This window comes from Callorhinchus milii, unplaced genomic scaffold (assembly GCF_018977255.1).
Source record: "Callorhinchus milii isolate IMCB2004 unplaced genomic scaffold, IMCB_Cmil_1.0 Scaffold5, whole genome shotgun sequence".
Classification (NCBI taxonomy): domain Eukaryota; kingdom Metazoa; phylum Chordata; class Chondrichthyes; order Chimaeriformes; family Callorhinchidae; genus Callorhinchus; species Callorhinchus milii.
The window spans coordinates 51,351,911-51,368,292 of record NW_024704746.1 but is presented as its reverse complement, the minus strand read 5'-3'; the positions used below and the strand labels follow the sequence as shown (position 1 = coordinate 51,368,292).

The window sequence follows — 16,382 nt, the reverse complement described above, 5'->3', positions numbered from 1 at the left end:
TGTCAGCTTGAGCAGTGCCTAAACAAGCAAAGGAACAGAACACAGTAAATTCCAAAGTAGGTTTATTGGAGCAACTTGTTTAATCAATCAAATTTCCTCCAACTGAGCAATTGGTCCTTCTCCAATCTTATGGTTTTGTGATTGAGACCATTATGCTAGCTTGCCTATTTTCATTCTTTGTGCTAGAAACTCCCAAATGCCAATATCACTTATCGGCATTTGAGAAATTCTAACACAAAGGATGAAAATGGGCAAGCAAGCAGAATACACATATATATATATAGAAGGCCCTGAAATCACTAAGATACAAAGGTTGTACAGGTTGCCGTGGGATAGACTTTGGCTGGGTCTGGTTTATTTCCTGCCAGACTCGCAACATGGCCAAGCAAACGTGGCCTTTGATAGGCAGGTCCTACAGTAAGTTTTCTGAGTCTTACATTCGTTTGGGCAATGTTTTTTTTTATCACCCCGAGAACACTGATTTTATGCAGTAAAACAATGAAATTACTATTATTCTGTTGGTGAGCATTGGTGGAAATACTGTGACTGAATTTGTGAAGATGTAGGCTCCAAAGTCATCTAAACATCAAGAGGTTTCAGTGTGAGCTCTGTTTGCATAGTGACTTTTGAAAAATGGTGAATAATATAATGCACCTCCTGTGAATGGCATTTGAAATCCACTTCTTCAGTGAGTGAAAATGAAGGGACCCCCAGCTTGTAGACATTAAAGTATGTAGGATTGGAAGTAGCTCATTAAGCATTTACTTTTATTGAGGATCTCTTTAAGAACCCATTCCTGGTGCTGAATTGGTAAAAGCAAGTTTGTAAACACCCCTGCCCCCCCCCCCGAATTGAGACTATATAGTCAGATAGCTGCGAGTGACATATATTTTGTAACACGTCAAAGAACCTTTGTTTCCAGTTAAGTGCCTGGAAATTTGCATTTAGAGCTACATTTATTGGCTACATTTTCTTGAACTTGGAAAGAGTCACAAAGAGTTCAACCTTGACTGGGGCAAACAAATTCAAACTTAAATCCCTGGTATGATTATATCCAAAACATGATATTCAGAAACAAATCTGATCTGGGAATGATTGAATTTTCCTTCCCACCAGTGGATTCTCATTGGGTTTTTCATAGTCTGTTTGACCTGAGAAAACTGCACTATTTGGCAAAATACATTCACTGCCTTTTTTAAAATGAACTGAACTGAGTATGACTCAGATGCCATGTCTCACTGTGAGTTAAGCTAAATATTGCTAAAATCTATTTAGTTCTCTGTAAAATGTGCAATGATGAAGAATTGTGCAAAACAATTTGTGAAGATGCTGTGTTTTTTTTAAATGTTTACGCAAAAATGATATTAATTAGAATATACATCCTTCAGTAGCTTTCTCCTGGGGCCTGCGAATATAACTTGTAAGTTATTTTGAGACATTTTATTTTAAGAGAAAGGCACTATATAATTACAAGTTATTATTATTATATCACAACAGCTGATCCACATTACAATAAGACCATGTTTCCAGTGGAATCAAGCTATTTTTTCCCCTTTTTTTTGCTGGGGTGCCTTGCAGTTTCTGTAGATTCCTAGAATTTGAGCGTGTGGCAAATTATCAAGGCCATTCATTTGCTAAAAATATTTTCACACAGTTGTACCAATTCCAATTTCCATATAACATTCAAATAACAATTAAGAACAAAACCAAAACACTTAGAATTGCTTGACCATAATAACCATGGTTTGAAACCTCAATATTTTAAAATTCAGCACTTTATTGTACAGTGCTTTTAAAGGCACAGGAACAAGTGAAAGGAGGAACAATAAGTTTTTTAACTTTTTTAACTTGTTCTCTGGATAACAATTTCCTTCTCTGGAAAGCTCCAAGCTTGTTTTTAATGAATTGTGCTGGAGAAAATGCTTCACTATAAGGGTTGTTTAACCTTCAACCGAAGAGTAATGAGCCGAATCCAGTGTAAAATAAAATAGTCCCCTATAAACAGAAATGCAAGGGTCATTTAGGTTCTTTAAACCTGAAAGAATTTGCTGTTTGGGAAACTGAGTAAACAAGTGAACAAGTAAAATAGGAGAAAAGATCCTCTGCAGTGAAACCAATTGCTTCCAGGCTAGCTGAAACCCAAGCACGAACTCATACATTCTGAGCTCTTTTTTCAGTGTGAAGGTGAAACGTGCTGGTTCTCTTAAAGAAAACATCTTTGCACTATAAATTACTACTGATATCTAACTTTTAAACAAAACAGTTTAAAAAAAAAAATTCCTTTTTGGCAAATACTTAATACTTCTCACGAATGAAAGGAAAGAACATGCTTAAACATTCTCTGTTATCAATGACTAAATCCATCTTAATTATTGCTAATTATTGTTTAACTGGAACTGTAAATTCAAGTTTCAACTTTCTGTGAGTTCTATAAATGCACTGAAATAAATGCACAACATACATAAAGCAAACTAATAAAATTGTACCAGTGTGTTGTGTGGTTTGTGCTTACTGTTGCCCTTATCAAGTGAGATACTGATATTTGGGTCGACCATTATTAAGATTGCACAAACAAACCCCATCTAATGTAAGAAGCAGAGATTAGTGCAACAAAGCAAAGGTTCTATAGCAAAAGCAAATTTTACTTGCTGATATATTGTACAACAGTATTAAGAAAGACAAGCAATTTTTAGGTCTGTTGGGTAGGTCATTTTTATTGCCGGAAAACATTAGTTGGCTGTATTATTTTTTCCATCTGATCTTTTTCCTTTACCCCTAATCTTTTTATAGCTCTATGCTGTGAGAAGGCATCATCTTTCACTAGATAGCTAAAGTGGCTGTTCTAAATGTTTGATCTTGGGAGTATGAGTTTTATAAGCTTCTACATCACTTGGGCTGTCGCAGCCAACCCCGATTCAGTTTTCACCCCTACACACTTTCAGCAGTTGTGACTGTACAGTGATCAGATGTGTCAGGACAGCCAGCCAAGTGGACACAATTTTAGGGTTACAAGTTTATAATGACAGCAGAATGTTTTTCGGTGATTGCACACACCGTGTATAATCAGCAACTGGAAAGGGTGATCCCGGTGGTTGAGGCTAGGATACCCATCTTGCATAAGAAATCGCTGAATTCTACGATTTGAAGACGATAGAATGAGTATTCTTGGCCAATGGCATTTCGTCATATGAACCTCTTTTAGGAATTCTGGCCAATACTTTCCTCTCCCTGGCAGCATTTCTTTTAGCACACCAGTAAGTTTATCTGAGAGTAGAAATTAGGGATTGGACGTGTGTTTTCCTGCTTTAAGTAAATGAACCATTGATGGATGTCTTTGTTTTCTTGTTTCTCAATGGACTCCTGTGCTGAAAGTTTCTGTTCTTTTGGATCTATGATAGCTTGTTCACTTGCAGGATTGAAAATGCATATCAAAGACAGAGGCATGCACAAGCAGAATGTGTTTAGCTGCTTTCTCTTGCATCATCTTAAATTGAAGTTTGTCCAGAAGATTATCTTGTCCCATTTTACTTAACATTTTACTTTTTGTCTTACTTTTTGTCTCTCTGGCAACTCGGTGAGCCATTTCTGACATTATTATTGTCAGTAGGATGATGTTTAGCTGTGCTTTTAGGTTGGTTTGATGATTTCATTTTTAATAATTCAGCTGCTATTTTAAGTATTTAGATAAGAACATTGTTTCCAAACTGATCCTGTGCATCTGGCTGTTCCCAAGCATATTAACAAATCTTATCAATGAGGCGGGGTTTCCTTGGCACCTCTTGATCTTGTAAAACTGCTTCCATTTTAACCACTATACCTGGCATGTTCCGAAATACTCAGGGCCAATAATATCTACTTGCTACTGTGATTCATCCATTTGTAAATTTGCACTCAATATCTTCTGGCATGCACAGATGAATCTTCACTCTCAGATAAACACCATACAAGACTATTTGGCCCATTGAGTTTTCTGCATTGAAAAGATCATCTACAAATTACAGTTTAATAAACTATTCCCAATGTATTCTAATGAATGAGGTGACTGACTTAAGGCAGAAACAGTAAGACAAACTATCTAAACTTCACCTTGACTATAAACTGCAAGACATCAATATTATCCTGATAGTTAAAGTGCACAGATAGTATTTCAATGGAGCTAATTACACACTTAGCTTGGGACTCTTGAATCTGTTCCATAAATCTACTATAAATCTACTGTGTTTTTTGGGGGAGGGGGAATCTTCAAATCATTTTACTTGAATAAAAAGGTGGCCTTTTCTGTGCACACAACGCATGTTAAATATTTTGGTCTCTTTATTAAAAATATTTTAACATGAAACAGACACTTATTGTTTTTATACCTTTATATTATAAATATGATGACATTGGAGTTATAATACATTGCCATACATTGAATACCCAACTATACAAGGACTAAGTTGATGCCATCAAACCAAATTTATGTAATTTTCTTCAATGTCACTACTTAAAATTTATTTTTATTTGTAAGTGGAACATTTTCCATTTGCAAGGTCTCCGTTTATGTGGAATCCTATAGCTCAGTGGTTAGCGAGAGACCTGGGTTCAATCTCCGGCAGGGCAAAACTTTGGGTAAGTTTCCTTACTCCACAAACCTGATAATAATCCCTCAAGAAAAAAAAGATAATAAATTGATCATTTCAATCTACAATTGTTTTTGGGACACTGCTGTGTGCATTTGGCTGCTGCATTTTGCCCACAAATATAGTCAATTCACTTTACAGTATATTCTGTGAAGCGCTTTGAGATGTCTAGAAGACATGAAAAGCGTTATATCAAAAGAGGAGGATTATTATTATTTTAGATTTTCTGTCTGAATGTTGTCTCATGCCAACTTGGCATCAGAACTTTGTTTTCAGTTTTGGCTGGAGTTGGAAGTGCACAACAAAATCTGCCGGAGAGTGATTTTCAATGACCACCGTTGAGGCTTTCCTACTTATTGTAGGTTGCCATCACTTTTATTTCACTTCTTGGATCTTCTGTTGAGATACAAATTTGTACTTTTATTCCTACACTTCAAACAAGTTTTAAAGCAATTTTCATAAAGATTTAAAGAAGCATATTGAATCATTCTTGAGGTGGAAAATGATCAGTCAAACGTTTTGCCATCAGGAGCAAAACTTTGATTAGAAATATCTGGGTAAACATGAAGGAATAGGACAAGGTCAATTTTTTTTCTGGAAGCAAGATGTTCAACAGATTGTATTCTCAGAATGGGAAGGGATGAGGATAATGCCGATTGGATTTGGGATTGGGGTTGTTGGATATTGAATCCAAAGCTGAAGCTTGAAACCCAATACGCAAGTTCAAAATGATGCTACGTTAAGCCCACATTTCTTATGGTATTAATAAGGTTATACAGCAGTTTGACCTTCCCAAAGAAGTGTGGCGAAAGGCTGGCAGCATTTTTGACTTGCATACAGTGGATTGGATGGAGGCATCACTCCCATGAGGCCACCTCCCCACTAGACTACGAGGGATCAGATGGATGCGATGCTACCACAGTGTCACCATCTGGCTGCGTGTCACCATCTGGCTGTCAAGGAACTCAATAACTTTTTTTAATAAAAGAAAATGGACAAAATTCTACTACAACTGCCAGGATACGGATTTTACTCCCTTCAGGCCACGAGATATTGGATGTCCCACTACCCTACCAACTGTCAGGTAACTTATTTTTTAAACCAATAAGAAATACTCAAGGGTACCACGCTGATTGCGTTCACAATTTTCCCACACAGTTGGTTACTGATCTCAGCCATTCAGCCGTGGGGAAGTGCTGAGAGGAGGCCAGGCACTTCCCCACAAGGAGAGAAAAACACAGGGAGGGTCACTCTAAGCTGCTGCATCTTTCAGCAGCACTTGCAGTACAATATCTAAATTGGTGGGTGCTTGCACTAAGGGGCACTGTGTCCTCTCTTATAGGACAACACCATTTAACTTGAAACAACAGGCCAACCCGACCAGTGTTGGTCAGTTCCGGTTTGGCATGTATCCTTACCAACTGTGACAGGTTGGTGAAAGGAAGATGGTTATTCCCCCCTCCTGATAACCAATGATCCATTTCAGGTATATGTGATTCTGTTCAGCATTTTTGAACTCTTGTGACTTTGCATTCCTTCCCTCTTCCAGGACCTGGTCTGGCGTTCATCATATATCCCAGAGCAGTGAACATGATGCCTTACCCCCAGCTCTGGGCCTGTTTATTCTTCTTAATGATCATCCTTATGGGTCTGGACAGTCAGGTACGATGCAGCACAATTGTGAAAGTTCCTCTTGGTGAGAAATTCCCCTTGCTGATAAGTGCAGTGACTTTAATGATGTGTTTCTAATGCAAACTTTCTTCCGCATCAATAAGTTAATTTGTGCACATAACATCAACAGGAATTTCATTAAAACATCTGAAACTTTAATTAATTAATGTTTAAAACAGTTAGATCATCTATTTGAACATACATGGGAAAGTTATTACATCTCCTCATTCAAAAAATCTTTTTCCATTTTAAAAAAATTAGTTATTTGCTACTTTTCTCAGAATTTACCCTTCTGGCATGTACATCTCTGCTTCTGGTCTCTTATTGGGATGCGATTTCACTGCTCTAGTTGCCCTCCTGTACCCTGCTCAAGTGGCCATTGGTCACATGGGATGCTCGGTAGTCAGTAATCAGTAGCCTGTGTGCACGTGGAGAGCCACACAGCCGCACCTTATCTCTCTGACCCAGCTGCCGTACTTACGCACAATCAACAGCTTGTTTAAATTTTTTGAAAAAAATTTACTGTTAATTGAACTGGCAAAAAATCATCAATCAGTTATATTTCTATTAAATAATAATAATAATCCTTGCAGTTGATATAGCGCTTTTCACATCTTCTAGAATTCCCAAAGCGCTTCACAGAATAGACTGTAAAGTGAATTGACTGTATATTTATGGGCGAAATGCGGCAGCCAATTCCGCATAGCAGTGTCCCACAAACAGTCGTGGATTGAAATGACCAATTTATTATTTTTTTTGAGGGATTATTATCAGGCGTGTGAAGTAAGGAAACTTGCCCAAGGTTTCACCCTGCTGGGAATCGAACCTAGGTCTTTCGCTTGCAAAGCATCCCTCAGGAGATGGTTGCATCGCTTGCAAAGCATCCCTCAAGAGATGGTTGCATTCTCCTGGTTGTAGCATCAACCAGGAGAAATGATGACACCTATATGTCAGTCTTTTGCCAATATAACGCTTGGCTATCCTGGCAGGAATCCTGGCTGGTTTCTACCACCTGCGATGGGCAGGGGCCAAGTAAACTTTTTAAAAACTTTCTGTCAGAATTCCTGAACTTTTACCCTCTTTATTTCATATTTAAATTTATGTCATTGCTGGTTCAATGTTGTATCTGCTCATTTTCTGTCCAATTAAATCTGCCCTTAATAAATGGCATTCTTACATAATAAAATCTGTGCTTTCTAACATTGAACTCATTTAACAATTTTTTTTTTAAAATCAGTTTGTATCTATGGAGAGTCTGGCAACATCAATCACCGACATGTTTCCTAAGACTTTAAGAAAGAAGTATTGCCGGGAGCTCCTTATTCTGGCCATTGCAATCTTGTGTTTCTTTGCTGGTCTGATCATGACGACTGAGGTAAGAGACCATTGATATGTTTGAGAGGAAATATAATTGTATAAATCTCATAGACAAACTAATCAGCTGGCAGAATTCAAACCATATTAGGACTCCAGCCTTCTACATTGTATCTCAAACTCTACATTATCTGCATAAAGGTAGATAATTTGCTGAGTTTATTTACGTACTGAGGGTTGGGATTGCTTAGTTGTTGGTCAGTGCTTCCCCGTGGAATCGGGTAATATAGGTTTCGTTGAATCTTGCTGCTTTAATATAACTTAACAATACAATAATTGTATGTGTTAAAGCATGAACCTTTGAATTCAAAGATCTGTAATTCACACCATCTGTATTGGGTTAGGGCTTCTGGCGAAACTTACAATAATGAATCTAGATTCATCAACCTTATTTTGCTGACACAGATCCCAAAAATTAAATGTACTGATTATGGCAGAGCAAATGTAGTTTTTGACTTTCCTTTTCTCTTTTCTTAGGGTGGATTGTACATCTTTCAGCTGTTTGACTACTATGCAGTCAGTGGAACATGTATGTTGTTCCTGGCAACTTTTGAAGCTTTGGTCATTGCTTGGATTTATGGTATGTAACATAATCTTAGAATTCATAGAAGTATTATTCATATCATGATTACAGAATGTTCCAGCAAATAGAAATTTGTCATTTAGTCCAACAAGTCTGCACTTGTTGCACATTCCTGAGTCACAGTCAGTTACCTATCAAAACCACTTAGATTCCATTGTACGACACGTATTAATCCTTTACCCTCAGTTACGCCCCCATTTACCGTCTGCTTTGAATCACGGAAATTATATCTGATCCATCGACCCATGATCACTCACCGACCGGCTGCATTTTGCATTTGAATTAATTTAATGGCATACATAGGATTATGCACCTCAACTTTACATCTGTGGTACCAATATGCCAAAAAACAGCCAATAGGGATAAATTGCTCATTTCGTAGCAAAAAAATCAATAATTTTTCAACTTTTTCCTGTCCAGGTGCTGATCGATTCTATGACAATATTGAAGACATGATCGGGTACAGGCCCCCAGCCTTCATGAAGTGGTGTTGGAGTTATTTCACTCCAGGCGTTTGCATTGTAAGCATTCCTTGCTTTTTTGTGTATTATTCATGTTAATTTAATCAATTCAGGTAAATGACCACAACACAAAAAGATGTCCATTTCCAGCAATTTCTATGCAAAACTTGGGAAAACCTTGTTACACTTGTACAAGAGACATACTTATTTATACGACAGGAATAACAGTGGACACTCATCAGTATGCAGATGGGAATATCTAGACCAGACTCAGAAATCCATGTCTGTAGGCTACCGACCCAAGGAAATGTACTTGTGTTTGGAATGCAATGCGCACTCTCTACCGGAAGGGATCCACTCTGCTTATCTCATTCCAGCTCTTTACCCATTAGAGCTTAGCTTTCAGGGTTAACGGGAGCTGAGTGGGAAGAATCCCTGCCCCCAGTGATTGTTATGCTCTTCTAAATTCTGTGAACAAGCCAGGCTGGCTGGTCTGTTATCAGCCCTGCCTTGGAGTACTGCAGACTTACCTGGCTCTGGAACTGAAGACCACTACAAAGGATTGACTCGATTCTGACATTCCATTGCCAAACATGCCACCTTGTAGCTAGCTCAGTTCCAAAGGAACCCTGCGTACATCTCACTCTCCCCATCCCCCAGAGAATAGTGGTAGCAGATTTAATAAGGTTTGAGGTAAGGGGAGTGAGAAGAAGAGTGGGATAAAATTAGATGAGTCATATCAAGAAAAACACCATTATTGGCTTCATTGGCCCTTTAATTTCAGTCAGCGACATGCTGATATCCATCACCAAAGCTTGAAAGTACCCAAATCAGGCTTTGTTCCATATACTCAGAATCATCACATGGAAATTTTCCTGTGCTTGGAAGAGAATAAGCCCATACTCCTTGCAGGAACACTCCCTGTTTCCCTCACTCCAGGAATAATTCCATTGCTAAATATGTCACTTTGAAACCAGCTCATCCCCAAGAGAACCTTGCTACCGTACCCCAAGGAGGAGAGTCACGAGTTGGTCATTTGACATCCCAAATGTATGCCGTGCATGGGAGCAGTTTTACTTTCCTCTTTTCAACAGCTTGAGCACATATCCCTGTGGACTGAGCATTGATTCCACCAGTTGGAAGTGCAAAGCCTGATGGACTAAATGGCCGGTTCCTGTGTTGAATCAATGTGGCAAATCGAGTGCAATGTTGTAAGAAATACTGGGGCTGAACACAAACTTCCATGTTATACCATGGTGTCAGCCTGGCTGGTAGCACTCTCTCCTCTGAGTTTGAGGAGTCTGGAATATAGAGATGATGTAGCGATTCTCACTTTATTTGCTGCCTGTGGCCACAATGGCAGAGGAGCTGGTTGGAAAGATCAAAGCCTAATTTCTGGCCTTGCCAATATATTTTGGCAATATATATACAAGTGATTTTCTCTCTAAGTAATGGATATGTGAAGTTTTTCTTTTGAACATCCCAAAAGATTTTTTTTTGGCCACAAAATACAAAGTCAATCCACTTCACAATATACCATGTGAAGTGATTTGGGACGTTTTGATTATGTGATAAGGCACTCTTTCAAATGCAAGGATTTTTATTATTTTTAAGGGTTTAATTCATTTTCTATCCGTGTTTTCCCAATTGATGAATTTGTTCTTTTTTTCAGGCTACTTTTATTTTTTCATTGGTTAAATACACACCTGTGAAATACAATAATACGTATGTATATCCGATGGGGGCGCATGTGTTTGGCTGGTTCTTGGCACTTTCCTCCATGCTGTGCGTTCCACTCTGGGTTGTGTACAAGATCAGCACAACTAAAGGCTCTTTAAAACAAGTAAGTAATTGATAGAAGAAAAAATCTTAACCCTTTGTGTCTTGTCAGTGTGCCATGAGCAAATGCTAATTCCATCTAAAAATCTTTGACTGAATTCCATTGAACTTGTTATTTCTAAATGCATACTTGAAATACTGAACTCTACAGAAAAACAAGGTGCTTTCATGTTTTTGTTGGGCTTTCAACTGTCCCGGAGTTCCTACCGTACTTTTCAAGGTCTGTCACAAGATCTTCTTTGACCGGGCCTCTTTCCCCTCCCCACCCACCTTCGGCTCTGGTGCCAATCCATGACTGTCAGGGTTCCCTGGGACGTTCTCCTGACAAGAAAGGTGCTATATCAATGTAAAATTGTATTGTACTTCAGAAAACAAAGCCATGTATGTAGCTTCTGACATGTTAATAATTTGGACCATGAATCCTGCTCTGCCGTTATATTTCAGTGTGGCAGCATGTTTATTTTTCTCATTCCATCTCCCTTCCCCTTTTGGCATATCCCTTCATACCCTTACTTCTCAATATCTGTTCCCCCATTTTTAAGCAGGAAACTAAATTCAGAATCTAGAGCATTCCACATTCTCGCTGGTTTTATTTTTAACAAAATATGGAAAAGTCTAATTTTCTGGAGAATTGAATAGGTAGTAAGTTTATCTATGTCAATGGCGAAGGCACAGTTGACAAAACATGGGCAATTTAGTTATAAATCTCTGCTGTTGAGAAAGTCTCCTCTCTGATCGGTGCGCTCCAAAGCATGTCAGGAAATCTTGAGAGAAAACTGCTTTAAATAATATTCAAAATTGTGTTGCCTTTTTTCCTGTTTTGTATTCAGCACAAAGATTCTCATTACATCATGTGACACCTTCAAGTCACTGTAGAGGAAACAGTAACAGTGTAGGAAGAATTACATATGAGAAGACAAGCATGAGAGCTTCTGTCTTGTTGATATTCAGCTGGAGAAAGTTAAGCTCTCCCAGGACTGAAGCGATCAGTTGACCCCATGTCTAAGGATGATATTGCCAAGAGGGAGTATGTAAATGAGAAAAAGAAGGGGGTGGGCCAAGAATGCAGTGTTTCAATACACCACAGGCGGCTCTGCAGAGTGTGGAGAAACCATTAGAAAAGACAAAATGCTAGTGGTGGATCAAGTCGGACTTGAACCACAAGAGGGCAGTCCCACTTAGGTGAATGAGGGAAGAGAGGTGATTGAAGAGGATGACATGATCCACTGTTTCAGAAGCAGCAGAGAGGTCCAGGATGACAAAGAGGCAGAGCGAGCCCTGATTTTACATCACGGTGAAACCAGATAGATTACCAGATAGATAAATACCTTCTTTGTTGTGATGAGAGTTTTTGAATGATAAGCAACTCTGTGGAGTACCAGCTCCTTTGTTTCTGGCACATGCAATCTTTAGTCATGTGTTGATGTGCCTTCTATAAGTTTTATTAACATGCCTTAATGACGTGGTACAACCAGGGGCCATCAATATAAAATAGTCATAAATAGATCAGATAGGGAACTTAGAAGAAATTCCTTCACACAGAGGGTAGTGGGAATGTGGAACATGCTACCACAGTTGTTGAGGCAAATAGCATAGATGTATTTAAGGGGAAGCTAGACAGGTACATGAGGGAGAAAGGAATAGAAGGTTATGCTTGACAGCTTAGTTGAGGAAGGACAGGAGGAAGTTCATGTGGAGCATAAACATCGGCATAGACCAGTTGGGCCGAATGGCCTGTTTCTGCGCTATATTTATTAAACAATCATGTACCTTTCTTCCACAGCGAATACGCCACCTCATCCTCCCTGCTGATGACCTGGTCCAGTTTAAGAACTCCAAGAAAGATCCACTTATGTACTGTGCGCCACAGCTAGATTTCAACATTCCTTCAGCAGACAATAAGGACAGACAATGGTGTGCAACAGAAAAGGAAAGTTTTATGTAAGAATTGGAGAAAAGAGAAAACTGTTTCATTCTGAAACACAGGAAGTGGTGTCCATGACCTGGTGAACTTGGCTTACAGAAGCTTATGTACTGCAGTGTTGCAGTCTGTCCAGAATGTGTGCTCAGTAATACAATGCACCAAATGTTTGCATTCAGTTTCATCAAAAACTTGTAAAATCTTAAGCTTGTATTGGCATCTCCTGCTTTCAGTGATTATGTCCTTGGCCGTTGCTTCTGAACTGATAGCTCAGCCAAATTCTTCTCTGTAATTGAGGTATTCTGGCTGGAGGTGCAAAATTACTTTGCGTACTTCTAATGGTCCTTCTGAAAACCAAATTGTGACCGTGCAGACGTGTCATGATGGCAAAAGGACAGTAAAGGAAGTGGAGCTTTTATGAAGGAGATAAAATATTTTCTGATGAAATAGAGAGGAACGCATTCGGCCAGTGTCGACAGCTTGTCATGTGTAATTTTTTAGAGTGACTCAGTGGCTGAAAGAAAGTTTTAATTGTTTCATCTAAATTTTGACTTACTGTTTGAATTTTGGATGTTGGCCTTCGTTGCCAATGAGATAAAACCACATATAATCAGGCTTATAGATTCCTTTTCAGACTCCATTACTAATTTTCTTGGGGAACATCACTGTCTCCATTATCAATTAGACTTTAAATAACATCAGCACAACAAGCAGAATTGAGGCAAATGGCAGCCCATTAAACAAGAGGGTACATGCTTGAAGGTGTAACCTAACATCCTTGTATTTCATCTTCTGCTCTCATCTGCACAGCTTCTAACTTGAGCATTTTTTAAAATTGCATCACTTCACATTCACATAACATCGCTGTACTCCAAGGATGTAGAGTGCAACTGAGGACCCCTTATTGGATTCCACTACAGTGATACGTATCCTCTCAGTTTAGTTGAAAGTTTAGTTTAAACTGGTGATCATTCATTTGAAGTGAGACTGCTTCTTTAAATCACTCAATTGTTTTGATAAATAGCGTTGAAGGACAACTGAAGGAGTCATTGCTGGAGGAAAAGATTAAAAAGTAATCTATTTAGAAATTCACTAATGTGAACACTCTGATAATTAAACAAGGCCATGGGGTGTTTGACCCCTCCTGAATGTGGACCCAGAGTTGGACATGAGATTCAAAAATATTCAATCCAGGAGCATGGGAACAAACCACGGCATTTTCTGCCACCGGCTGTGTGCAAAGAGAAGAGCTTTGAAACAATTCCGGAAGTACATTTTGAATGCTCAGACCATAATACAGCCTTTGTATACTTTTTACTTTGGTTTACTTTGTATAAATTGGGGCAGATTGTCCACTGATTAGAAACGTTTCTGAAACTGGTAGAATATGAAAACTGCAGCCGAGAACATGGCTAAGGGAATACATTGTCAATGCAAATCAAATTCCAATTCTTTACAACTTTAATTAAGACTATTTGTACACAATGTAGTGATAAGACACAAATTGAGCTCATTAAGAGATTATTATTTGGATGATGTTTCAAATTTGGAAATTTCCATTGTTCGTGTTGACCAAATGCATCGTTTATATCCTGGCTTTTGTATCGAAGGTGCATCTTAGCAGAATCTCTGAGATGGACGTATAGTCCTATTGGAGGTTTTTGGAGTTGTATGATTGGATTGCCATTGACGTTGATAGCAGTGTCAGATAGGTGACATGTTGGAGGAAGGGCAGATGCCACATTTGAACTAGAGGATGTGCAGATATCTTTGACTTACAAGACTTGATAATGTGAGAGAGGATCGACAGGTTGCACGGTGAGAGCATCCTTCTACGACAAGTCAAAGAAGCAGTGCTTGAGGAGGATGCTAATTTTTAATGATGCCTTTACAGATCCATTTGGCAGGAGATCTCGCAACTGCATTACTGTGTCTAAAGGTCACAAAGCATCAGTAAAAATTGCCACGATTTTTAAATATTGCTTTTGCTCTTAACTTTCTAAGGCACTGCAGGGAATAGAAGTGGCAACAACTAGAATTCAGGTATCCCTTTTAGACCAATAACTGAAGTCTCTGGATAGTGAAGTCAAAAGATTGAACCACTTTCTCTTTTGTAAGATCTGTGAGGTGAGGGAGTGGCAACAAGCAATTTAAATTGGAGGAATTCCCAACTGTCCCCATGTAATTGCCTACAGATACTGCAAAAAGGTTTGCTTTCCCTAAATGTTCAGTGACTGAAAAGTGAGCATCAACAAAGAGTCATTCAATTAAATGCTAAATTTTCTAAGGGCGTACACTCATTAAATTCAATAAGAGCTACTACTTGTATTTATATAGCGCACCTCATGCAGTGTGGTGTCTCGACGTGCTTTAATTTCTTAAACACATTAAGAGTTTTAAGAGTCAGAGGTGGATTCTGGGGACCCGGATATTCTTCTTCGTCATTATTTTAAACATGCTAGGTACGCTTTGGCATATTGAAACAGCCATTTAGATATTTGGACAGATTGGATAGGCTCTGAAGTACACTCCCGTAAAGTGGACAAAACATCATTGCATGCTGCAGTGTTGTATCATTGATTGAGGGTTACCTGTGAAATCAGAACATGGAGAATATAAGGAATTGATGGACCAGGTGTGGCAACATTGAATCTTCAAGATTTCCCTGAAGAAGCAGAGACTGTGGGAACACAGAATTAGGAAATTATTTCCTTGAGAGAGATCCATTCCATTTCATCTTTAGGAACTCCTCTGAATAACTGTGACAGTAATTTATCATTATCATGTATTTACACAGGCTGGTCTTCTCTATCTGGACCTGCTTTCGGTTTCCAATTGTTTCTTTTCAATAAAGAGAACCTAACAGGTTGAACAAACATTTGCAGTGTGTAGCATTTATTTCAATGATTTGTTGTCCGTGGACACAAGTGTATTTGGCATGAACATATAATAATAATACTCGCATTTGATAGTGCTTTTCACGTCTTCTAGACGTCTCAAAGTGTGAATTGACTGTATATTTGTGGGTGAAACGCGGCAGCCAATTGCTCACGGCAGTGTCCCACAAACAGTCATGGATTGAAAATGACCAAGTTATTATTGTTTTGTTTTGGAGGGATTATTATAAATATACTCAAGGATTCTAATAATTTAGAATTCGTAACAAAATTGAGACACATGGTAGAAATCTTTAGATATAGGAGTGTTGGAAGACAAATATATAAGGAGAAGCATAGAATTGTTGGTTTTGTTTGTCCATTGAACGATATTAAATTAATTTAAATTGGTTAGGCATCAGTTGGATGAGAGTGTAGTTGGTCGCTCTCATTGGTCGCCTGATTATAGGAAGAACATTAGAGCCATTAAGGGTATGTATGGTGTTGCTTCACATGGTTAATACCAGTGATGAGCATAGTTAGGAGGATGGCTTTGAAAAATTGGGACTGTTTTCACTGGATCATAGAAGATTAAGAGGGAAACTTAGAAAAATAGTAAAAATTCTGAAAGATTTTGAAAAGATGCAAAATGAAAGATTATTCCCATAGGTTGACAAATAGGTTAATTGGGGAAGCAGGTTTGCTGGATGAATTAAGGAATAGGTTGAAAGAAACCATTAAATACAATGAGGAACATAATCTTTGTTTTGGATTTTGTGCATTTCATGTGAGGACATCTTAAAGTGCCTCAGTGAATTTACTGTAAAATGGAGGAACTGTTTTGAGGCAAATAAGGAAGCCAATTTTTGCACAGCGAAATATCCCACAAACAACCATAAAGTGAATTCCCAATTTTATTTTATTATTTATAATTGACAATTTTTATGCAAATTGGGGACAACCCCAGGCTCATCTTCTCCACCACTAACCGGCTCCTCTGCCCACCCTTTCACTTGTCGCTCATTTTCTCTTCCA

At 38.5% G+C, this 16,382-nt stretch overlaps 1 protein-coding gene across 2 annotated transcripts in view; it reads left to right on the top strand.

Annotated features, from left to right (window-relative positions):
* LOC103181873 (sodium- and chloride-dependent GABA transporter 2) overlaps positions 1-15,347 on the top strand; it is a 50,614-nt gene extending 35,267 nt beyond the window's left edge. For both annotated transcript variants that reach the window (XM_007898632.2, XM_007898633.2), the window contains exons 10-15: positions 6,172-6,284; positions 7,531-7,668; positions 8,145-8,247; positions 8,671-8,771; positions 10,384-10,554; positions 12,334-15,347. In XM_007898632.2, the coding sequence (XP_007896823.1) occupies positions 6,172-6,284; positions 7,531-7,668; positions 8,145-8,247; positions 8,671-8,771; positions 10,384-10,554; positions 12,334-12,495 (788 nt within the window). In that variant the 3' untranslated portion in view covers positions 12,496-15,347. The remainder of the gene's footprint in view (positions 1-6,171; positions 6,285-7,530; positions 7,669-8,144; positions 8,248-8,670; positions 8,772-10,383; positions 10,555-12,333) is intronic.
* The last annotated feature ends 1,035 nt before the right edge of the window (positions 15,348-16,382 follow it).